Here is a 26390-nt window from a genome sequence, read left to right on the forward strand (position 1 = left end):
AATAATATCTCTTACATTTACTCATATATATATATAAATAAATATGATTGGCTTATAACTATAGCTGCCTCTCTGGTCTTTTAAGAGTGCTATCATCTAGATGCTTAGATTGTATCCCACTCTGGTTTCATTTTGTGATGTTCTTATATTGTTTTGTAATTTAGGGACTTAGTCTGGATCAGTTGTTTTATAAAATATTGCATGTCCTTGAAACTTACCCCCAAATTCAGATGTTGAAATCCTAACTTCCACTGTTTGTTGGTGTCTAAGGTAGGAGAGCAGGTCACTCAGGAATGATGCAGACCCCAGAGAGTTCCCACATGCCCTTCTTCCATGCAGACACAGTTAAAGGCAGTTATCTGTAGACTAAAAAAACATTCTCATTGGACATGTGTGAGTGCCTTGATTCTGAAGACCCAGCCTCCAGAATTGTGAGAAAGAAAAGTTCCATGTAAGAAAAGTGTTGTCTACTGGTTGCCATCATTATAAAGATTATTTTCACATTCATTGCTGAGAAGGTACCAGTAGACATACTCTTTGGGTCGAGGTGAATATTATGCTCCCCAACAAGTTTTACTGGATGGTGTTAGCATCCTTAAAATTTTCCAAGGCATTCTTGGTTCAGTTAATATTTGTTGAATGTTCGTGTTACCTTTTTGGTTAGAAGCACAATACAAAGACTCTGCTATCAAGATAAATTTTCAAGAAAGAAATAAGTGTAAGTAAATTCTTGGAGGAACTGATTTTAAGTATGTGTCAGTATTTACTGTTCATTTTGGAATAAGTCTAGATCCTGCGTTGTGACAGACCAGCTCAGCCAGGGCCCTGGGACCGATGGGACAGGGTCTCAGGAATAGGTAGGTAAGGAGTCAGCGAATGACAAACAGACATAAGACTCAAAGGAATTGTATTTGAATGTGTCTTTACCAGGCATGAGGCTCATCCTTTATATAGAAAAGATTGCTTAACAGCATGTATTGTTTTTCCATGTGATACAGATTAATTTTAGAATTATTATATCAGATATATGAGAATGGAATTTCATCAGACAAATGTCCCCAGTGTGAGTCTGTGTTTGATCATGTTAGAAATGGCTTTGTATTAATTTTGATATAAATCTTCATCTAGGCTATGAGTTCATGGCATTTTGAGATAAGTGCAAGCAGTTGTGGTTAATAGTCACATAGTCTACATTCTTTTTATATTTCTGCAATCTATGCAGAAGAACTTTTATAAAAACATTTTTAACTCCTTTTTAAATCTTTTCCAAAACCAATCTCAAGAAGTTAAAGGAATTTATCTTTTTTAAAATTCTTATTCCATTTTTGTTGAATCTGTCTTAATTACTTATAGAATGTTGTCTTTTGTTCTTTATTTATTAAGCATCAGATTAAACCTGGAAACTTTGTCTCTTGAATGTAAACCCATCATCCTCCATTAGCATCATATACTCCTGTATATGGCAACAGCTCATCAGTAGACTCTGGAAACTTAAACATACTATCTTCTTTTTCAGAAGAAACCAGATCTATTCCTTAGAACATAAGGAGGTAGTGTCAAAAGTGCAAGGGTTTTGATGCAGGAAGCACAGCACAGCACACACACACCTTCTTTGCGGGTATTTTTTTTTTTTTTTTGAAGCTTGTGTCACATCTTACTTGAGAGACCACAGACTCCGCAGGAGGTGGAGTGACACTGTGTTAGTTTGGCATAGCCTGATTTAAATTGTTTGCCAGGATATAAACCTAGGTACTGATGTGTTCCAGGATCCAAAATCTTATCCAACCACAAACCTACTTCTATTTCTTTACTCATAACCTTAAACTAACTTTTAGTGTAGGTACATCATGATAGTTCTCAAGAAAAAAAAACACTAAAAACATAACAAATGGGACTGGAGAGATAGTTCAGCAGTTAAGAGCTCTTTTTCATCTTGGAGAGAACCTGGTTTCAGTTCCCAGGGACCCAGTGGTGGTTCACAACCACTGTGACTCAGGTTCCAGAGGATCCAATGCCCTCTTCTGACTTCTGCAGGCACCAGGCACACAAGTGGAACACATTCACACACCACACAAAACACAAAATATTACATAAATAGATCTATAAAAAATAATATGTGGGACCAGGTAGTGGTGACACACACCTTTAAACCCATCACTCAGGAGGCAGAGGCAGGTGGATCTCTGTGACCAGGGCAGAAAGAGATGCTGAGTTTTAAGGATAAACAGTGTACACACACAAGCCCAAAGAAGAGGCATCTCGAAAATGTTTCTGAATAGTTCCAGAATCCACTCCCATTTTCTTGTTGTGGATCAGTCTCACACACATTGCTTCTAGAAAGTCATTGAGGAATAAGTTAGCATTATTGTATGTCTACAACCATGAACAAAAGGAAAATGAGGTAGTAGCCTGGGAATTTAACCAACCGTAATCAGGAAATACTTGGCTCATAGTTCTTTTTAGAACCTTCATCAGCTATAGTTGGGTATTATATACATCCACCAAATCCACCTCTCTCTATATACATATTTTAACATGATATAATTTTCTATGTGGGAATATTTTGCATCCTAATGATAATGGTTTTTCAAAGGCAAAGTTTTATAAAAAGATGCATATTGTTTGATTCATCAATACATTCACTAACACAGTTATTGTTCAATGACGCTCACCAATTGGTGAGTAGTAGGTATTAGGTCATGCAGTCTAGTGAAATGCATAGGTTAAATCAGGGGCACGATGAGTGCATGTAGTTCAGTAAGGCATGGGTGATGAACGAATAATAAATTGATGGTGAATGAACTGATAAAGATGAGTAGAAAGGTAGCCAATGGAAATGACAAGAAACGATCATGTATAACACATGTAGATAAATATCTACCATAAATTTTCTAAATATAGGTATGCAGGCCTAGAATCCTGGCACAAGGTCAGCTTCCATTACACAGTGAATTAGAAGCCAACCTGGGTTACACAAGATCCTACATCAAAGAACCAAAGAAGAAATAAGTTCAAGCTGTTAACACCTTTAAAAATATTAAACATACAACAGTTGGCTGATACATTAACTGTTTGAGTCTTTAATAAATCTGGACATTAATAATTTTGTGGGAGAGGGAAGAAGTAATATGGAAATCGGACTGGTGGAAGAGTAGCAGAGATGAAATATATAAGCTTTATATTCTGAGAAAGTTATAAGAGTGATCATGATTAAATGAAGAAGCTCAAGATGCTAGGAAAATAATTTTTGAAGTAGAATTAAGGCAGGTTAAACTTCATATGCCTATATTTAGAAGGAGAAAGTAAAGATCAAATCCAGAAAGTATAACAATTAGTCAAAAAAAGCACATTACAAAAGATCATAAAACAAGTAGCATACAGTAGAGAAAACTAAGCAAAGAGAAAGTAATTAATCACCAAAACAAAGAATGTACATTTGACTTGGGGGAAAAAGGGGGAAACCAGCAATCCTAAATGAATGCAAACTATGAAGAGGCATTTCCCATGGGACTGGGCAGAGGGGCAGAGCATTTGCGAAGGTGCTTAGAGAGAACAGGAGATTGTGAGCAGAGGGTCCTAGGTGACAAGACAGAGTGTGTTATTGTTTATAGTCTTTAGTCTCCTGGTACAGGCACTACTCAAACCCTGAAAACAACCGAGGGTGGAAGGGCAGGATGGAACTGCAGAGACTAGGGAGAGCAGCCTTTTGCTTGGAGTGTACAAGTCCCCTCTCCAAACAAAGCACAGAAACCCAAGGTTGGGGAGAAGAGAAGGTTGATGGTGGGAATAGATGGATGGGGAAGATATGGGGTAGTGCGACAAAAATACCACTCTTAGGTCACTATGCGGGCCTTTGTGATGGTCATCTTACAGGCATTATCTCAAGTACTCTATCAATGTCTTTAAGTACATTTAAAATTGTGAGAGTGTGCACATGAAAAACAGACCGGAGAGGGAATCTGGGACAGACAGATTTAACTTGCTTATCAGCACATTCTCCTGGAGTCAAAAGTGGGTGTGGTTGCCCTCGAGAGGCCACACTTCTGCTTTGTCAAAGCTCAGAAGAATAGCTGTACCTTGATATAGGATTCCCCTCTGTATGCTGTAAATACCATTTTTTAATAAAGGAATGCTGTGGGCCTGTGCAGGGCAGAGTATAGGTAGGTGAGGCAAAACTAAGCTGAATTCTAGGAGGAAGGAAGGTGGAGTCGAAGAGAAACCATGGAGCCACCACTCCATGGTGGTTTGCTGGTAGGTCACCACCTTGTGGTGATGCACATATTAATAGAGATGGGCTAAATTAAGGTGTAAAAGTTAGCCAATAAGAAGCTGGAATAATGGGCCAAGCAGTGCTTTAAATAATAAGGTGTCTGTGTGATTATGTCAGGGCTAAGAGGCTGGCAAAAATCTAGCAGCCTTCATACTACAGCACCTCACTAATTCACTGGGTTCTGGGACAGTGATGAGCCCACAGGACATGATGGGAAGGACAGTGATGAGCCCACAGGACATGATGGGAAGGACAGTGATGAGCCCACAGGACATGATGGGGAGGGCAGTGATGAGTCCACAGGACATGATGTGAAAAGGACAGATAGGCATCCCGGGAAAGGAGAGCCAACTCCAGATCGGGAAAGTCCCTTTCTTGGATTTCTTAGAATCTAGAATTGAAGCAGGACTTTACTAATTTTTCCTTCTAACCTACATCTAGACCTTTCAAGCAAAGGAAGAAGGAAGTTTCCAGAGTGTGGCTGTGCAGTTGCTGCATCTGGTTCTGGTTCCTCTGTGCTATTAATTATCAAAATCAACTTCTGAACTGTGAACTGAAAGCCACAAGGACATCTCTCTTCATGACAGCATCCTGAGTGAGCAACTGTCAAAGTCATTCATGGTGTGTTGAAACTTTCCCACTTCTTCCTCTGCTGTAGGTCACTTTCCTAGTAGTGTCCAGTCATTCTGAGGGCACCTCTGTTGTTGAGAAGCCCAGGGGTCTGGACATAGGTTAGAAGGAGAACACAATGAATCAATGGGTATGAATGACTGCTTGCAGCCTTTTCAGAGGCTCCTAAATTAGTTTTTAAAAAGTATAAATAAACAAATACCACAAGTATTATAATATGTTCTATTATTACAATTGATCAAATATTATTAAATAGTCCTTCAAAACCTAAGGTTATTATTACTATTATCATTATACTTTTTTATATATGGTGAAATGTTTTAGCATCAATATTCCTATGACTGGGATATTATTAGCAATCAAGATAGTTCATTAAATACTACTTAAAAACAAGACAGGTCTTGCAAAGTCACTTTCTCTCATCTTCATGGGCTTCCCCAGCTTGTTGCTGTTCTCTCTCTAACACTTTGACAAGTAAGGATCCAGAACATGGACTTGGGCATTACTTGGAGCTGGTGAGTGTTGGTGATCACACCCCACAGGCTCCCAGCACTGGTTCTAGTCATGATTTTTCTGAGTTTCTGGAAGTTACTGAAATAGGAAGTACGACTGCATTGACATGGTCACAGCGTGTACACATTTCATCCTGCGTGGTAGTGAACACTGAAAGAGGAAGAAGGGCTGGGGACAGTCAGAACTTCGCCAACAGAAAACAAGGATCAGACCGAGAGAACCCAGCATTAAAAGCTCTTCGGATCCTGAGGGCCCAGCTTGGGAGGATTGGGAGACACACGCACAGGTAGGCAATCCTGAAGAGGTTTCTGCCTGTGCAGTACTCTCTTTCTGGGACTTTGATAAGGGGAACTGCCAATACTCATGAAAGCACTGGAGACCCTGGGGCGCTTCAGAACTAAATGGGAGAAGGGAAGAGGCATCTGGCTTACCTCTGTCCCTGCTCTTTTTAACTGCATGATCTTGGTGGTCACCAACCTATGGCCATGTGACTATTGGGAGCAGAACTCTTGTACCTGCAAAGGCTCTCAGGCCATTCACTAACTGGGCAGCCTAAGGGCTGAGAACAGCACAGAGCAAAGAGAGCCAAGCTGATGTTTTCCTCTTGGCTTAGCTGCTACTCATTAATCTATTGATATTTTAATTATCATCTTCCACCCCACAAGCCCTCAGTCAGCACCCTGCTGGACAATAAGGCCATGACCTGGCAGGGCTTCCATTTCCACAGCCAGGCTCTGCCACTTCCACAGAGGTTTGAATAAGTATCTCTGTTGTGCTGTTAACCAATGAGACTCAGAAGTCAGAGACTGGGGTGAAAACCTGCTAGCACACAGCGGCTGAGTAGCAACTAACTGACCTTGCTTTTTGGTCAGAAACATCTTTTCCTTCCTGGCAGAACCAAGTCCACACCCTTTCCTTCCTGTGTGTCATCTCTATCCAAGTTGCTGGCTTCTCTATGGCCAATTCCAGCCGACTAGTCACTGAATCTGCTCACAGATTCAAGGCATAACTTTATTGGGCACAATTGGGAGTGTCAGAGTGCGATCAAACTATTGTACAACATCAACCTGAGCTCAAAAAACAATTCCACTGACAACTTGGTCCTTCCAACTAACAAGGACATGGGTCTGACCTTGAACCTCAGGGTAGGACTCTAAGACTTCTCATACCGCTGCATTCAGCTGCTTCTCCATGCTGAAGAGACTCAGACACAGGCTGTCATTGACAGAGGGGAAAACACGGAGAGACAGAGAGAGCTGGGGTACAGCACCCAACTGTGTATAGGCGACTGATTAACAATAAAAACTTTAAATATTATTTAACATTGATTTTGTGCCACTGAATAAAGTGTGATTACTTCTACACATACATCTAACTTTTGACTCTGGATTTTCCTTCCTTTATTATTTGCAGAGGACTTTTTTCACGGATTAAAAACACTACAAGATAGCTTCTATGACAAAATATAAAGTGCTAATTCTAAACGTGGTGCTATTAGACTCACAAAACCGATAAATGGGATTAAGTATTTTGAATGGTATGTAGCAAGAATTGGAAAACTATGAAGGCTGAATTTTAATATCTCATGACCAGAGAGTAACCTAGGGTGAAAGTCATCAGACAAAGAAAATGCATTGAAACTAGGAAGAACTGAGGTAAGGGCTGGAGCTCCATTTTACAGATGTTGTGTGAACGTTTAGGTGTGGACCCAGGAACCCCTGAGGATTCATGCTGTCTCTCCGTATGATGTGCTTATTATCTCAATTCTGTGGGCTGTGCCTAACATCATGGGGAAAGACCTCAGGAATCCGAGGTGTGGTGTCTTTTATTCCTCCAAACCACCAGTTTCGTCTGCCAGAAGACAGGTCAAGAATACAGGGAGGTGCAGATTCTGGAGGTGGTGGCAGACCCTGGGAGCATAGTTTGTTTGGTTTGTTTGTTTGGATTTTATTGTATTCACAGTAAAGTATTTAGTTTTAAATTGAAAATGTATACAATATAGTCTAATCCTCCCTTCCCATTCAACTTTATACCTTCTCTCTCTCTCTAGAAAGCAAATAGACAAATACAAACAACTAAAAGGAAAACCAATCCAACAAACAAACTAATCAGCAATGACAAAAAAATAGTACAATGAACACAATTCTTTTTAAGAGCAAAGTGCATGTTTTCTTCCAGCCTTGGAAGCTCCATTATGATCCCACAAGTAGTGACCAACGAGACTGTCACAGTGATTTCACCAAATGGAGTTAACTTTCCCCAAACAGACAAATCCCAGCCTATCCACCAGATGCAAGACAACCTGAAGAAATATCTAAAGGCAGAGATCAAAGTGATTGCGGTAAATCAAACTCAGAACACTTGGAGTGGGTGGAGGGCAGAGCAGGAAACACTGTGTCTTAGGACTAGAAATAGATTTGGGGAATGGACAGCCTTCAGTTTTCACAAAATGATCACAGAGTAGTCTGTAGACCAGTAGAAAACCCTTGGCAAGATGTATAAATCTCTAAGACTTTCCACAAATTAAAAAGTATTTCCCATTATTGCAAATATGAGTTATTGAGATATTGTTGTTTATTTTTTTCATTTTTAGAGAGTACTTGGTAGTATTTTATTTATGAAAATATTGTAGATACATCCTTGGTGCTCACTGAGTATAAAATACCTTTCTCCCCTTTAGGGAGAGGAGGCAGCACAAAAAGACCACTGGATTTCCTCTATGTGTTCATCCCAGATATACTAAAGGCACTCTTTGGGGATAAAGGAAGGGTATGAGAAAGAACATATATTTGTGCTGCGAGGAAAGATAAGGCTGTTTCTTAGTGTCGTCTGTTCTAACACTATCTGCATGGGCCTCTGAGTTACCCAGTTTAAGAACTTAAAGAAACTGTTGTCCTTGCCTTGGGCATATCACCATCTGGATTCCTTTGAAGTACATGCAACAAAAATTTTAAGATTGCTTGACCAAATGTACGAGAACCATGAGTCTGTGAGGTGAAGGAGGTCAGGAAGACAAAAGTGTCCTTCTCCTACAGAGGCTAGGGATCCCTAGAAGGGACACCTGGGCTGAAGAGGCTGTGGAACTGGCCAGAGAGGCTGACTCAGTGTAGTGTTCTGTGGGTTCTGGGAGATGTGGCTCCCAGAGGTTTCCATTAGAATGTGCTCAGAGTGGAAGGAATTTCAGATTACTCTTCTTCCCACAAGAAAGAGCAGGAGACTTGCTAACTAGGGGCTCACAACTTAGCACCAGCCAGGAGATGCTAGGAAATTTCTTGAACATGAAAACAGTTCATGAATAAAAGTACTTGAAGATGGCCTGAGGCTGTGGCAGGGCCACATCTCCTCCAGAAGGAACTTCCCTCACCTCAGAGCTATTACAGTGTCTGTGTGCTTACAGTGACAATGTAGAAGGTGACAATTCATGAGCACCACAGGAAGAGTGGAGAGGTCCCACTTGTCATTGCTAGTTTTAATCTTCCATCTCTTTTCTTTCAACAGGCGATACAGATCATGTGTGGTGTGATGGTGCTGAGTCTGGGCATCATCTTGGCATCGGTTCCAACCACTGCACACTTTACCTCAGTGATTTCTGTCCTGTTAAAATCTGCCTACCCATTTGTAGGAGCTGCGTGTGTAAGTAGAGTTCTGTGGGCACAAGAACAGAGGATGCAGGCTGCAATGCTTCCACTCTTAGGCTCTGGTTTGTTGAATGCACTAAGGGTGATAGACTGGAAATTCCTCAGAAGCTGCTCCGTGTCTGGGGTCAGGAGGACTTGAAGGTCCTTCTCTCAGAGCACAGCTCCCCTCTAGATAGGTAGAGGAGTCTCGTGCAGAGGTGAGGTTTCCTGTCACTGTGATTTCCTGTCTGCCTACTACAGCTCAGTAACAATCCTTTCTTTCCTGCATTTTATTTTTCGATGCCTCCACAGCTCCACCTTTTCCTCATTTTGTTCCAGTGATTTCTGCCTTAGTCATCTCACGCCAAGACACTGTCTGATTTCAGCAGTCTTTCACGATTGTCCTTTGTCCCGGGTTTCATCCAAAGACCCCGCATTCCACCAGCTGTTCTGTCTCCAGATCCAGATGTTCAGATGGGATGCACAGGCCCCTAGCATCACAGAGAAAAAGACTCGGCATTTATTTATGTGGATAGGCTACTTAACTTTAGAATAGAAATCACAAAATTTCTTTACCTTTTTTAAATTTATAAAGAATGTTTGCTTCTTGATTTTCTTTGATTTATTGGACGAGAGAAAGTCATTTGGATTTTATGAACCATGGTAAGGGTTTCTCACCATCCATCTTTATGCTTCCTTTGTTCTCATTTATCTTAGTCTGTAGGACCAGCCACTGAGAGCACTATTTCTTGTCTTCTGTGTTTGTTAATAGCATCCCTTATTTAAAGAACTAAAACAAGTGCAATTTTCTCTCAAAGTATTACAAAAATCTGAGAGAAAGAAATTCATTTAGTACACCAGCATCACCTACTCACCAGAATGACGGTATGATGTCAGCCATGAGCATGACAAGAAATGGAAAGTATGGGCCCACATCCTAATGGAAGGTAGCTGAAAAACTCCTCCCTAAGATTCTGGCAGACTGAAAATTGCCTGCTAAAAAGATACTTCAACAAGTTCAAGTGAGAGTCACTGAGAGAAGTTTGCCTGGTTTACATATGAAAATCAGAGTGTCACAGCTCTTTTAACGAAGAGGGGACAAACCCCATAGCTATTTTACATTCTTGCTCCCTGTAGACCAATGCTTCAGGATCAAAAAATCATCTAATTCCAAAATGTGCCTTTCCAATCAACAAAATCTGTTTTTACCCCCTCTTAAGTCTTTATTTATTTTATGGAATAAAATTCTATTCTTATCTTCCTTTCTTGTGTTTTCTAAATAGTATGCGAGCAAAGGGACTCCTCGGAGAGCCCAAGTGTAACATTGGTCATTTGTTCCTTGAGGCTTTTCCCATGGAGGTTTGTCATGAACCCTAGAGAGTGACACTGTCGTCACTTTGTATAAAGAAATTGACCTGACAGCATTTTCCTCCTGTCTGAGCAGTTTATAATCTCTGGAATTCTGTCAGTCATCGGGGAGACAAAGTCAACGAAGCTTTTGGTGAGTACAAGAGCCTTAACCCTGAACTGATGAGGTTGAACCCAGGGAGCACCCATCAGGCCCAGCTTTTCACATTGAAGTTACAAATAAGATCTTGCTCTATTTGTGGGCTGATTCTGGGCTCTCCATATTCCTGTATAGAGCACATTCTTCTTATCACAGTGACCAAAATTACAGTGTACCTTATATCTGATACCACTGCCAAGGAGTGTCATGTAAAACTATGTTCTTATGATCCCATTGTGCAGACAACAGGCTACGATGATTAATGTTGATCATCAACTTGACCTGACAGGAAGCACCTTGGAGATTAAAAAGCACAACTTTGAGGTTCTCCTATTTCCAAAATGTGATAGGGTCATCCCTTAGGATAAAAACTCAGAAGGGCCGAGATACTGAATATGTGAAATACATTTTGTTGCTTAAGTTGTTTATGTGAAGTATTTTGTCATAACAATGAAAAGTCTAACACAAAAACTTTTAAATTTTACTCTTCAGTAGTTAAGTTATGGTCCTTATTTTTAAAAGTTGTATTTGTTGTGGATATACTATATAATCTCACCACTTCAAATGTGCGAAAAACCTCAGACAAAATGTTCACATGAGAATCATCTTTCATTTATATCTCCATAAGGGTAATTCTTTTGCTGGGCTTGAGTAAACATTTTTGAAGCGAGAAGCAGAATATTTGAATCCTGAAAGTCTCAATAGTTATTTGTTTTGGCTAAGAATTCAGCTTTACCTACTTTTAACTTATTCCCGAGGAATACTGAAGTCACTGGGAGAAGAAAGATGGACTATAGGAAGAAACTTTTGAGAAATGTAAAGATTCACCTAGCCACCAGTCAACTCACATTCCTCATGGATTTGACTCAGGAAGTCATGGGAGAGAATGCCATGTGTTGTAATCAACAGCTTAGGGACTTATTTGTTAAGATCTGACTAAACCAATCTCTCCAATACACAGAGTATTGATTACTTTTCTGTTGCCATGGTAAAATTCCAGGGGTAAAAGCAACCAAGGGCATAGGTAATCTCTAGATAGAATAAGAGTGAAAGACACTTACCTATGCTCACGAATGATCTTTTCATCCTGTGTGTGGAGCCTAAAGAAAATGGCCAACTAGAATAAACCTAGTCTGTTCTAGAACACACAAGATATATCCTGATTGCAGCTGTTGTTAGAGGATTCCAGGAGTTTGACTTTAGTCACTATTTGTGTGAAGTAGCACCCAAAAATGACAAATTTTGATGGCTTATACAATTGATCTAAAATATACGTCTGCTGACATTAAGTCACACTCCAGTGCAAGACATCTGGGCACACCCTAGAAATTCTTACCTTTAATATACCCTTTAGACAGGTCTTAGCTCAATTTTCACTTTCTCTATGTTGAGGAAGAAAAGAAGTCATTATTGAGAAAAGTTTATTTATTTTGCTGACACTATAAATGTAGAGATGAAATGCAAAGTGAACTTTGGAACTGAGTACTCAAGAACAATGAAAGGAAAGGAACTCTGGCACCATGGCCTCAGTTTACCAACATTGAGTTTCATCCTGCTTCTCTCTGCCCCACTGTTTCTACAAATGACAACTTCCTTTGTCACATGTCTAGATTTCTGCCTACAGCCATCCCAATGTGGCCCAGTTACAGCCAATCCTAGGCCTTTTCAGACTGCAAAGTCTACCTGACACTGAGAAAGAGTCCCCACAATCACCTTTCCTAGAGGCTCTGAGATCTTACAGCATCATCTGCCTGGGGATCAGGTCTTTAATATGTGGATCTCAGGCCACATCAAATCCAAACTACAGCACTGACAATGTTGAGGGACAGGGAACACATCTGGGGTCCGCACCTCCTCCTTTGCCCCCACTGTCTTGAGAATTTTCCAGATTTGCATTATAGGGTTCCATTAAAAGTCATGGGTGATGGGTGTTTTGCCAGGGGAATATTTTATTTCTTTTCATTGTAATCCTATTTATCCAAACAATTACCAGTTACATTTTGGTTTGTATGCTTCTAGATATTCTGTAGAGCCAATACAAATGATAGAGGTTGTTTAAAGTGATCTGATCAAATATCATCTAGGAAATGGAGCCTAGGAAAAATAAGGAAGGAAAACTACGGCCTCTCCTCTTTCTAGTGAAAACAACTATGAGTTAGGGAGATGGAGAAACAAATCATAATCTTTCAGCTGCTAAGAAAGACCAATAAAGAGAATTGGCTCAACTTTTTGGGAAAGAGGTATGAATGAAACCTGTTGCTCATTTCAGGTAGAGAGCAGCCTGATTACGAACATCCTGGGTATTTTATTTGCTTTCATGGGCATCGTTATCATCTCTGTCAGCCTGGCTGGTTTGCATCCTGCCTCAGAGCAGTGTGAGCAGAACAAACTTCTTAGACCAACTGAGCATTATTTCTACCACCGCCCCCTCGACAACAACGACTGCTCTAGCACCAAGAATGTTCTGACCGTGAGTATTCCTCAAGGCTCACGTAGCTTTTGGAAAAGAGTGGTCTTCCCCTAGCTTTTGAAATCCTTTCACTCTGTCTGGTTGGACATCTTTGGGAATAAAATAAACGTACAAATAACCAAAGTAGTGTGCATGGAATTCAAAATCTAGAATAAGAGTTACATAATAAAAGCAAGGAATCAAAGGAAAATTACCAAATAATGTAGGTGATGAAACTGTAACTATTGTTATTAGAGTTTGAGGAGGAAGGAAGACTTGATTGGGGGAAGGGGAGGGAATGGGAGGTGGTGGCGGGGAAGAGGCAGAAATCTTTAATAATTAAATAAATTAATTAAAAAAAAGTTTCAAATTTAAAAGCATAAATTATGAGAGACCAATAGCCTTGACCCACAGATTGGTGAATTTAGATAGCAAAATATACCAGAAAGGCTCAAGTGGTCTGGAGACACAAACGAGGAAACCTGGTACATGTGTGTGATACAGGGTGAAGTGGGCTGAGCAAACTTCAGCCAAGAACTGAGAGATGGAGTGTGGGAAGTGCAGGGGGCATATGCCAGGGCCTCTTCTCCAATCTGTGATCACAGCAACCAGGGTCACACCTGTGTGGAGGCAAGCTCATTGCTGCTTTCAGTACCATTTAAAGAGACGAGATTACTAGATGAGGATAAAAGAAATTGAGAGAAAAGGATAAGAGTACCTGACAGAGATGTGAGGGAACGCCATTTCACTGGAAGATAGTAATACAGTATAATAACAGGTATAACATGCCTGTAGTTCTAACATCCAAGGAGATACATTTGATCCTCACCACACAGAGAGAAAATCGAGTAAGATAACAATGAAGACACTGAAAAATATTCATTTCCTTATGACAATAAAAATAAGATAGAAAAAACTGGAAAATGACCAGAGAGTCTCTGACCCTTGTTGAGCTGGGTTCAGTGTATCTTCCCTAATTAAGAAACCACAAGAAGAAAAGGTATATGCAAATAAGATGCAGAACAATGGGAGTAAATTAATATCTGGAGCAACTACGCCTGACTTAGAAACCCGAAGCATTGAAGAGGAATCTGCATGGACCACAAAGTACGAGGGCATGACGGGACAGTTCTACATTGTGATACAGAGAATGGGTTGAATATATTTGCTGGGCCAGTGTCTAGATAATGGAGACATGCTCCAACACATACCTGTGTGTGGACAAAGGAAAAGTTTACAGAATGGCATTCATCTTCCTTACAGTCAAACAGTCTTCGTTAAGAACACCTCAGGACAGAAGTCATGGGCTGTGTGTTATTAACATAGGCCCTTCTTCGAATTGGTTTGTGATGTTACAGACTGTAGAAACTGGACTGTTTCTCTGCCTTTTATCATCACGCAAAAGGCCATGGAAACACACTCCGAGGAAGAAGGTTCTATCAATGCTGACTTTACAAAGGTGTTGCACTGTCAGAACCTCACTAACCCTCACAAGTTTCTGTGGACGAATTATGACACACGTGTGAGAAGTGAGCAGACAGAAGACAGAGAAGCAGAGACTTGCCCAGCCTCCCACTAGGAGAGGCAAGAGCAGGAGCCCCTGACTCTGTCCTGGCTCTCACTACTCCCCTCTGCCCCCTCACTGAGTGAACAGTGTAGTCAGGGACCCTGCCAAAGACAGGCGAGAAGCAGTGGCTTGAAACAGCTTTGGTTTAGTTTGGCTTTCATCCACTTCCCCTCAGGGAATGAAGGGCTCAGGCATTGATCAAAGCCTGTGTTTGGAGGGATCCATTTCCCTTCTTCATGGTGTCCTTTCTTCACTCTCTGACGGTGGAGATGGTTTCCTCTCTATAGTCACTTCCCACCAAGGCTTCTGCTGGTTCAGTCACCCCAACTTCTCCTCTCCTGAATTTAGGGAGTCCTTTCACTGATGCTGATCTTCAGTGTGTTGGAACTTGGCCTGGCTATGCTCGCTGGCACGCTGTGGTGGAAACAGGGTCACTCTGACTTCTCTCGGGTGAGTATGCTAGAGGCCTCTGGGAATCTCGTCTTTGTTCCTCTAGGATGTGCTGCCCTATGCTGCCATGAATGACACAGGATAATCAGTCACCATGACGTTAACGTCAGGGCGTTTGGACAGTGAAATAGGGCAGTGAACGAAGGGGTAGAAGGTGACTGAGCAGCTGATGAGGATTATCTGGACACGAAAACAGGTGACCCTAACACATCACCTGCTTCTTTCCTTCCCGTTTGCAAACAAAGGAACTGAGGCTCTGAGAAATTAAATGTATTTCCTGAAATTATGCCGAGTTTGCTTGTGTTCAGGATGCTGGAGCCTGGCTACCTCCCTTCTAAGTAGGGCTACCTTCTCCTACAAAGACTGGTCTCATTAAAAGCCTTGACTTGGTAAAGACCAATTACACACTTGAATGGATTCAGTCAGCATCTTAGACTTCCTTCCTTCCTTCTGATCTTAAATTTTTTCTTGCATCAAAGATGTTAAGTCAATGATCTTTAATAATTGCATGTACCCCTTCTCAGCCAGCTCTGAATGCATGTCTTCAGTAATGGAACCAAAAGCTGAGCTCCGACCACATCCTTAGTTAGAATGTTAAAATGAAGATTAGATAATATACATCAAATATGTGCATAACTTAATTGTGTGCTATTCTCATCCTGGAACAGCTATAAGTTCTATGTATCTATAAAATTGTTCTATATGTATATGCATCTATGTATCTTTCTATGTGCATATGTATATAAATGCTTGTGTGTGTATGTGTGTGTGTGTATATATATATAATCATTTGTATTCTGAAACTGAATATTTTCTTTGTTCTAGAATGTGATTTTCCTGTCTCGTAACTCAAATAATGAATTCAGCATGGAATCAAAGTCACTTTGTAACCCTGTATATGAGCAATAATTAGTTTCTTGAGAATAAAATCAAATTTGGAAATATACAGCAGCAAGATAATGCAGAAAATCAAACTATCAGAGGGCAGCAATGCTTATGCTTCCTAAAATATATTTGCTTAAAAACTGGATATTAGTAATGTGTTGAATAGGTGTGTTCAGTGACACCCTCTTGATTTTCGTGACTTTGACTTCAGCCAAAGCTCAGACCTACACATAGTGGTCAAAGAGCCCCAGATATTGCTTGGAAAATTAACAGAATGTTTTAGGAGATCCGGTGGAGCAAAGGGGCAACATTTTCTTGCCCCTTTAATTAATAAAAATAGGAACCATTTGATCCTTGTGTTCAGAAGCCCTGTGCTGGCATGGATCTTTCATCATAAAAATTTTATTCATTAGTACGTAGAATCAAGTGAACTGCAATGAATTCTGAAGAACTGTACATGCTATTTCTTTTAAAATAAAGTATTTTTCTGATTTTATGACTGTTTTTAAGGCTTTTTGTTGTTTTGTCTTTAAGCACAGATCAAGACCCCTGTGACACAAACACATTATTTTTATATTCCTTTGCTGTCTGTCAATTAAAAAACGACATGGAATAGGCAACTAGAAATAAATCTCGTGTATGTGTGTTTGTACATGTGTGTGTGTACATGTGTGTTTTGTGTGTACATGTGTGTGTTGTGTGTACATGTGTGTGTACATGTGTGTGTACATGTGTGTGTGTATTTAACTGAATGTGAAAGAACATTCAAAGTTTAGTGATTTATTTTTGAGGTGACAGATAACATACTTAGCAATTTATTTTGAGGTGATAGATAACATACTTATTTCTAGAATTACCAAGGCAAGTAAGAGACATTTCTTCACTTCTTGTAGGAGGCTTGACAGATGTCTAGGAGCTAAGTGTATTGATTAGTCATGTAGAAGACCTGAGTACCACTCACAACACCCACATGTCAGCTTAGAAACATATGTAGCTTAAGGTTGAGGTGATTTGACACCCTCTTCTGACATTTGTAGGCACTAGACAAGCATGTGGTACACAAACACACATCCACATAAAATATGCATGCAATATAAAAACTAATTAAAAGGAAATTTGTGGTAAAATATGGAAAGTGGAGAATGAGAATAAAATGAGGATCATATTGTCTAAGCCTTCAAGGTCTATTTGAGTCCACACTAAAGATTACTTAATCTTACTTCCTGCCTAAAAGCATTTGTAGAAGAAGACCGTCTTTCTTTGAGACATGTCCCCCTGCCCTTGCCTCCTGCCAGTCGTGTGACTCATCTTGCTTCAGGAAAGGAAGGAAGGACGACCACCCAAAAATCAAAGTTGGTGTTTTCAGCATTGCATCATTGAATAGCTCAGTCGTCACTGTTAGCTTCAAAATTTCCAAACCTCTTCTGAACAAGGAAAAATCATTACCAACTCTGCAGAAACTAAGAGGACTTAAGGTCCCATAGTGAACACAGTTGTGCAAACAGTTTATACAAATAAATGAAATGAGAACAAATGGTAGTAAGACAAAAATAACAAAAGCAACCCAAGAATAACTACCATAAAAGAAATTAAAATATGAATGCTCATGTAAGAAGTGAAGGATGGGGCAAGAGTCACCAGAGAAACTCGGGCCCAGAGTGCTTCACAGGTGAATTAATTTTGATATTTAAGGATAAATAAACCAATCATTTGCAAATGAATTTTAAAAAGAGAGTATAGGGTATTTCCATGTTATTCTGAGGCTTTAGTATTCTGATACCAAAGGCAGAAACATTAGGTGAAATGATAGATATGGAAGAATTCACTTCTAGTGCTTCGTCCATTCTGTGGTCCCACTCTTCTCACGGTGTCAGTCACAACCCGGGCACCGATCTCACCATGCGGGACCTCCTTCTGCCTTCTCCCAGCCCACACTGGCGTTGGCCGCATTCCTGTGGCATCAGTAGGCCTGGAGCCTCACAGTCTGTGTTTTTAAATTAGTACTTCTTTCATAGCGCTGCCAACAATTTCTTAAGTTAGTGTTGGTTTAACTGACTTTTCTCATTCATAAATAGCCTCATGTTTAAGCCAGGCTGTAAAGATTTTATACAAATTAAAATTTAAAAATTTTCCTTCAAGTATTGTGCTTTGCCTTTTCTGTAAAATTAAATTTTATTCTGCTGTCATATTTTCTATTCTTGTGTTCTAATTTATGTATTCAGACAAATGTGATGAGTGTGTGTGTGTGTGTTTGTGTGTCTGTGAGGTTGCAATCACAGTTCTCTATTTGTAACACACTAATCTCTGCCTAGTTTCTTCAATGCTAATAACCTTAACTTAGCCCAAAAGCTCATCAACTAGTAAACACGTAAGGAATTAAGGGTATATATATATTCAAGTAATATTTGTCCAGGATAGACAGTGAAATCCTTTCATTTACAGAAATAAAATGTATGGAATATGCAAGCATCAAGTCAATAAAATAAGAAAGACAGAAGAACACGGTATTGTGTGTTTTCTCCTATGCAGAAAAAAACAAAAATACTAAGAGACTCAATGAGAAAAAGAAACCACAGGCCAGCTCAGCACCATTCAGATGGGATAGTTGGAGAGGGACACACACATGCCTACCCAGGGCCTTTGCCCTAGGTGGGGAGAAGAAACCATGGGTCTGCTTGGCACCATTAGGACTGGGTGGTGGGGAGCCATCATGGTCAGCAAATACATGGTGCTGTATTGGAGAGAAAGAGAGACAGAATGGTTCATATCCTGTGGAGAGAGGCAGATATGAAGAGGCAAAGGCAATGAGGATTGTACTGATATTTGTTTGTGCTTTAACAAATAAAGCTTTCCTGAAGATCAGAGTGCAGAGCTAAACCACTGGAGGTCAGTAGTAGTGACACACATCTTTAATCCGGGACTCAGGAGACAGAGGCAGAGGGATCTCTGTGAGTTCAAGGCCACCCTGGGCTACACAAGACTCATCCAGTCTCAAAGAGAAACAAAGCCAATTGGTGTTGGTTCACACCTTTATTCCCAGGACATGGGAGTCATATGCCTTTAATCCAGCAGTAAGTAGGTGGAGACAGGAAGAGGCATGACTGGGCAGATAGAGGAATATAAGGTGGGAGGAGACAGGAACTCAGTGCAGTCTGGAGATGCAGTCTGAAGAGAAAGACTGTGGACAGGATCGGATCGTCCTTTTGGTCTCAGGATTCAGTAGAGGTAAAAAGTCTCTCTAGTGGCTGGCTGCACTGCTTCTCTGATCTCTCAATTGCCACCCACCAACATCTGACTCCAGATTCTTATTGAGAACAATTAGAATTCATGCAATAGCAGAATGGATTGATGGGGCATGCCTGCTTGCCATACAGGGCCATGGTAACTTTTAGTACTAGGCTGCCGCCAAGGGCCGTGCCTGGGTCTGTGGATGAACCACAACCAGGGACTGTGTTGAGGTCCATGGGTCCTGTTACCATCAAAGGCCCTATTTCTGCCCAGGGGCTGGGTTGCCACCTGGGGCCATGTTTAAGTCCAGGAACCACGCTGCTGCTGGGCCCAAGCCAATCTAAGAGGCCTGGGCTGCCACAGTGACATCTAGGTCAAGCTGCTGCTGGCCATGTTGGGATATGTGATCCTGCCACAGCTGAGGTCTGTGTTTGAGATAGCTGACCCTGCTCCTCACTGGCCCTGGGATAATGGAACTCAAGGATCCTGGCACTGGAGAGCTCATTCTACCCTTAATATATCTACCTCCCCTCCATGCTGTCACCAGAAGTGTGGGTGAGCTGGCTTTGCCCCTTCCCCTGAGGGGTGTGATCCCAGGCCCCAGTCAGCTACCACCCAGACACACATCCAGGGCCTCGAGTTGGCCCACCCCATCATTTACCCTATGACCTGCTGGAATATGTGGAGGGACCAGTCTCAGAATTTCCATGACCAGGGCAATAGCAGGACATTTGAGAGGAGTTTCAGTGAGCGTCCAGTACTGATGGTGTGCCAGAAGCCAGAGTATACTTCATTGTATAATGAACACTGGCAGGTAAAGCTGTTTGGACAAAAGGGTCCACTGCGTCTACTGCATGATACACAGCAGCTCCCAGAGCCACTGAGATGAATGGGAACACAATGGAGAAGTGGGAAAGACAGAGGAGTGAAGTGGGTTTTTGTTTGCTTGCTTGCTTGCTTTTTTGTTTTTGGAATTATTTGCTTTAATTTTGTTTTGTTTGTTCCTTAATTAATATTATTATTTTATCCTATTTTTATTATCTCTTTTTTAGTTTTCATTTGGAGGAGCACTGCAAGAGTGAAGAGAAGATATGGGATTGGGAAATTAGTGGGATTAGGGTGTATGATGTGAAATTCCCAAAGAATCAATAAAATAATTATGTTTCAATAAAGACCCAAGGATAAGAAATAGGGTGAAACAATTAGAGACTGGGATGAGGAGGCTTGGGGAAAGAGAAATGAGGACAGAAGAGTGGATTGATAGTGTGCTGGTTACGTTTCTGTTGCTGTGGTATCATTACCAAAAGCATCTCGAGGAGCAAAGCGTTTATTTTAACGTACAGTTGTCCATCCTCAAGTTAAGTCAAGGTGGGAAAATAAAACAGAACCTGAAACAGAGGCCATGGAGGAAGGCAGCTATCAGGCTTGTTCCCCATGACTTGCTCAACCTGCTTTCTTAGTCTATCCAGGCCTACCTGTCCAAGGATGGCACTGCCCATGGTGAGATAGGCCCTTCTACATCAACTGTTGATCAAAAGCATGCTCCACAGGCTTGCCCACAGTCCAGTCTAATAGGGACACTTTCTCAGTTGAGGTTTCTCTTACCAGATAACTCTAGCTCGAGTTAATAAACAACAACAAGGCAGTACTAGACAACATAAGGTGTCTAGCTATGTCCACGGTCTTTCTCCTCAGACTGCAACTCAGACTTTTTGAGTCTGTAGCAGAAGGGACAGTACCTATTGCTTTCTAAAAACATGCAAAGGTAAGAAGAAACCGTACCTCATCCTAGCTTCTTCTTTTGTCTCTGAGAAGGAGCCCAGTGGGGAAGAGTGCCTGGGCTATAGGAAGGTCGGTGTACATAAAACTCAAGGAAAGAAAGGAGTGGGAAACACCAGACCTAGAGTCTTGCTGTGAGTTAGCAATTAGCATTTTTCTTTTTAATCTGATAGGAAATCACCCAGTTTTATTAGGTTGAGGATCATTGCTTTAGCATCATTACACTGTTCATATTGCCAAGGTCACACATTTAATCACTCATGATTAATTTGAGCTGATTTATTGGAAGAGCAAGGGAATTGGACTCTAAGGAGTACTACAGCACATCTTAGTTAACACAGGCAGAAATTAGATATGATTTTATCTAATCTCAGAAACCTTGATTTCCTTGGGATTTGATATTAGCATTGATGGTAAGAGAGATTTGAAAGTAGTTTGCATGCATAAATGCTTTATTCTGGTAACAAAAGTAGCAGCTCGACATGCAAGGACTACACAGACAAATACTACTGACTGTGAACTTCCCAAGGTGTGAGAAGGATTTCCAACTAGGCCAACCAGTGATTGGGTCTCGACCTCCCAGCAGCAGCAGAAGCTGCTGATCTTTCTGAAGGGGTAAACCCAGGTCCAGGGGGCGGGAAGTAAGCATGAGAAAAGTGCCTAAGACTGGGGAAAGACTGCTTCCTTGTTTTTATGCCACCTGGTCCCACAGTCATTCAGTCCCAAAGAACCACAAAGAGGCTCATAACAACGATAAATTCTTTAACCTCATTTACTAGCTCTTACAATTTAAATTAACCCATAATTCTTGTCTATGCTAGACACGTGGTTTGGCAACTTTTTTTTAGTGAGGCATTCTCATCTTGCTTCTTCTGTGTCTGACTCTCTCTGCCTTTCCTCTTCCCAAAATTCTTCTGGTCTGGTTGCCCTGCCTAGACTTCCTGCCTGGCTACTGGCCAATCAGTGTTTTATTAAACCAATAAGAGTAACAAATTTTTATAGTGTACAAAAGCATTATCCCACAGCACTTCCTGATCAAACTACGGTTGCAGGTAATTTTAATTCTCTACATCACTGATTTGTCCTATACTGACCTAACAAGCCCTTATTTATACGGTTGGCTGTGTCTCAGCCTTGAAAGGTGTGTGCAATCATAGTGAAGGAACTGATTGAAAAAGGGTGATATCCCATAAATTGGTGCAGAAATACTTGAGAGGGTCCTGATGAAATGATACAACTCACTTATGACATTGAACTCTCAGATTCTGATGGATCTATTCTGCCTGAGGAACTGCCTTTTCACTGCTAGTGGCAGATGCATCCCAGCCTGACTGGAATCCTACTGTGCCCTCTACCCCTGTGTTAATATTGGAGAAGGGAGCCTGCTTGTTGGTTCCCACCTGCCCAGCTAGCTTAGCCCCGAAATAATCACACAGAAGCTGTATTAATTAAATCACTGCTTGGTCCATTAGCTCTAGCTTCTCATTGGCTAACCTTTACATATTAATTTAACCCATTTCCATTAATCTGTGTATTGCAAATTGACAGTGGCTTACTGGCAAAGTTTCGGCATGTCTGAGTCTGGCAGAGGCTCCATGGCATCTCTCTGACTCTACCCTTCTTTCTCCCAGCATACAGCCTAGCTTTCTCTGCCTAGTTCTGTTCTTCCCTGCCATAGGCTCAAAGCAGTTCTTTATTAATTAACCAATAAAAGCAAAGCATAGACAGAAGGACCTCCCATACCAGTTAAAGAATTAGACAACCATTGTTTGCAGAAGTAACAGTAAACGTTCCTGAAGGAGATCTAAGCAAGACAATGCTGATCATCCACAGGTCCACCCTCAAAACCTGGCTTTGTTCGTAGGTTTATAACCAGAGTTGTGAGTGTGTTTGTAAATGAACCCGGTGATTATTTCCTCAGTTCCTATGCATAATTGGAATAAACAGACTGAGGAGTCGGTAGAATCTCCACATTGGTTCCCTGACCTGTGGAGTGAGGTATATCGTGGTTAGAAGGCCAGTAGAAGGTATTATATGTGTGTCTCCTTGGGAAACCCGTGAGTTGATGTCAGTAATCATATCCTTGGAATAGTTATGGAGAGAGCACATCAATAATGTGAAAGATGTGGGGTGATTGTTTCAACCACACCTCTTTGTCTTTCCTGTTTGACTTGTGCAGAGGACAGATGGACCTTAGAGCATGACAGTTACATCTCATTCCGTGGTGGGTGGGTTAAATTGCTGCTTCTGTTGTACAGTGTGATTTCTTTTGTATTTTTTTCCAGATTATTTATCTCCTGGTAGGTACTACATGTAGCAACTGATAAGGTAAGTGCGTTTTTCTCCATATCTGTCTGTGAGGTCCATCAGAACCAATTTCTTTTCAGATGGCAAACCGAGCGTATAACTTCGCTGCTCAGTCTGCAAAGCGTGTTAATTGTCCCCAAACCTATTTGTCTTTGCACTTTGTTTCCTTAGATATGGACACTTCTGCCCTTTTGACACTAGGTGTCACTCTATATTAAGGTTTGCATTAATTTTACTGCATTCTTAGCGCCATTTGAAATAACAGCTTAGTAAGTGATGTGTTGCAGACTTCTAGTGAATGCACCCCTCATACATTCAAGTACTTGTCAAGCTTGACTTGTTCAGTCATTTTTGGGGACCTTGGTAAAATTCCAAATGGGGTCCATGTGTACGTGCGCACGTACACACACACACACACACACACACACACACACCAGCACCACCACCACATTGCATCACATCTGTCCTAAGAACTCATTTAACACCCATAGTATCCTGGGGCCACACATTGTCCTGTGGTGAAGTACATCTTAGAACACATGCAAGTCTGGGTAAACACACACACACACACACACACAAAATGTAGTCAAACACTTTAGTTATATGTGTTCTCTGCTCAAAAAATAATGTTTTTTGCACATTTCTAAGAAGAATTTAAAAAAGAAAGAAAGAAAAAAGAAGCTACTGTTTTTTCCTTGTACTGGAGGGATTTTTATATGATTTCTCAGATTCCTAGTATTGCATTCATTTGTGTACCTGAGTTGAAGTCTCATAGTTTTAAAAGAAAACTCCAGGTAATGAGTATATATATATATATAAATAAATATATATATATACAAATATTTACTAATGTGTAAACTCTTTAAATACATAAATTAGACACAAGTATAGACAATATGACAGCAGAATAAAATTTAAATTTACAGAAAAGGCAAAGCACAATACTTGAAGGAAAATTTTTAAATTTTAATTTGTATAAAAATCTTTACAGCCTGGCTTAAACATGAGGCTATTTATGAATGAGAAAAGTCAGTTAAACCAACACTAACTTAAGAAATTGTTGGCAGCGCTATGAAAGAAGTACTAATTTAAAAACACAGACTGTGAGGCTCCAGGCCTGCTGATGCCACAGGAATGCGGCCAACGCCAGTGTGGGCTGGGAGAAGGCAGAAGGAGGTCCCGCATGGTGAGATCGGTGCCCGGGTTGTGACTGACACCGTGAGAAGAGTGGGACCACAGAATGGACGAAGCACTAGAAGTGAATTCTTCCATATCTATCATTTCACCTAATGTTTCTGCCTTTGGTATCAGAATACTAAAGCCTCAGAATAATATGGAAATACCCTATACTCTCTTTTTAAAATTCATTTGCAAATGATTGGTTTATTTATCCTTAAATATCAAAATTAATTCACCTGTGAAGCACTCTGGGCCCGAGTTTCTCTGGTGACTCTTGCCCCATCCTTCACTTCTTACATGAGCATTCATATTTTAATTTCTTTTATGGTAATTATTCTTGGGTTGCTTTTGTTATTTTTGTCTTACTACCATTTGTTCTCATTTCATTTATTTGTATAAACTGTTTGCACAACTGTGTTCACTATGGGACCTTAAGTCCTCTTAGTTTCTGCAGAGTTGGTAATGATTTTTCCTTGTTCAGAAGAGGTTTGGAAATTTTGAAGCTAACAGTGACGACTGAGCTATTCAATGATGCAATGCTGAAAACACCAACTTTGATTTTTGGGTGGTCGTCCTTCCTTCCTTTCCTGAAGCAAGATGAGTCACACGACTGGCAGGAGGCAAGGGCAGGGGGACATGTCTCAAGAAAGACGGTCTTCTTCTACAAATGCTTTTAGGCAAAAATAAGATTAAGTAATTTTTAGTGTGGACTCAAATAGACCTTAATGGCTTAAACAGTATGATCTTCATTTTATTCTCATATTCCACTTTCCATATTTTACGACAAATTTCTTTTTAATAAGTTTTTATATTGCATGCATATTTTATGTGGATGTGTGTTTGTGTACCACATGCGTGTCTAGTGCCCACAAATGTCAGAAGAGGGTGTCAAATCACCTCAACCTTAAGCTACATATGTTTCTGAGCTGACATGTGGGTGTTGTGAGTGGAACTCAGGTCTTCTACACGACTAATCAATACACTTAACTTCTCAGACATCTGTCAAGCCTCCTACAAGAAGTGAAGAAATGTCTCTTACTTGCCTTGGTAATTCTAGAAATAAGTATGTTATCTGTCACCTCAAAAATAAATCGCTGAACTTTGAATGTTCATTCTCATTCAGTTAAACACACACACACACACAGACACACACACACACACACCAGAGGTTTATTTCTAGTTGCCTTTCCCATTCTTTTTTTTGGAGGGGTGGGTTGAAGACAGCAAAGGTTGGATAGGGGAGCAGGGAAACTCATATCCTAGTTAAGGGAGCCACCTAAGGGTTGGCAAGAGACTTGAACTGGGAATGGCTACCAGGTGCCCAGGGCAATGTCCCCAGTTAGTTCCTTGGGGCACTTGAGGGTAGGGAACCTGAAATGAACCTATCCTATAACCATACTGATGAATATCTTGCATATCACCATAGAACCTTCATCTAGCGATGGATGGAGATAGAGACAGAGACCCACACTGGAGCACCGGACTGAGCTCCCAAGGTCCTAATGAGGAGCAGAAGGAGGGAGAACATGAACAAGGAAGTCAGGACCATGAGGGGTGCACCCACCCACTGAGACAGTGGGGCCGATCTATTGGGAGCTCACCAAGGCCAGCTGGACTGGGACTGAAAAAGCATGGGATAAAACCGGACTCTCTGAACATGGTGGACAATGAGAGCTGACGAGAGGCCAAGGACAAGGCACGGGGTTTTGATCCTACTTCATGTTCTGGCTTTGTGGGAGCCTAGACAGTTTGGATGTTCACCTTCCTAGACCTGGATGGAGGGGGGAGGACCTTGGACTTTCCACAGGGCAGGGAACCCTGACTACTCTTGGGATTGGAGAGGGAGGAGAAGAGGAGTGGGGGGAGGGGGAGAGGGGCGGGAGGAGGGGGAGGGAAATGGGAGGCGGGGAGGAAGCAGGAAAATTTTTTTTCAATAAAAAAAATAATGTGTTTGTGTCACAGGGGTCTTGATCTGTGCTTAAAGACAAAATAACAAAAATCCTTACATA

General features: G+C 41.0%; 1 protein-coding gene across 1 annotated transcript; it reads left to right on the forward strand.

The window, feature by feature from the left end:
* The first annotated feature begins 5553 nt into the window (after nucleotides 1-5553).
* Nucleotides 5554-16384, forward strand: LOC130880018 (membrane-spanning 4-domains subfamily A member 6B-like). Its single transcript, XM_057778832.1, has 7 exons — nucleotides 5554-5699; nucleotides 7592-7754; nucleotides 8912-9046; nucleotides 10475-10531; nucleotides 12807-13007; nucleotides 14902-15003; nucleotides 15829-16384. Exons 2-7 carry the CDS (start codon nucleotides 7608-7610, stop codon nucleotides 15910-15912), a joined length of 726 nt encoding a protein of 241 aa, XP_057634815.1. The 5' UTR covers nucleotides 5554-5699; nucleotides 7592-7607; the 3' UTR covers nucleotides 15913-16384.
* The last annotated feature ends 10006 nt before the right edge of the window (nucleotides 16385-26390 follow it).

This window comes from Chionomys nivalis, chromosome 8, assembly GCF_950005125.1.
Source record: "Chionomys nivalis chromosome 8, mChiNiv1.1, whole genome shotgun sequence".
In the NCBI taxonomy this organism is placed as follows: domain Eukaryota; kingdom Metazoa; phylum Chordata; class Mammalia; order Rodentia; family Cricetidae; genus Chionomys; species Chionomys nivalis.

Coding starts and splice junctions, on each gene's coding strand:
- LOC130880018 (XM_057778832.1), top strand. CDS start 7,608: ATGATCCCACAAGTAGTGACCAACGAGACTGTCACAGTGATTTCACCA. Junction 9,047..10,474: donor CATTTGTAGGAGCTGCGTGT/GTAAGTAGAGTT, acceptor CTGTCTGAGCAG/TTTATAATCTCTGGAATTCT. Junction 10,532..12,806: donor CAAAGTCAACGAAGCTTTTG/GTGAGTACAAGA, acceptor TGCTCATTTCAG/GTAGAGAGCAGCCTGATTAC.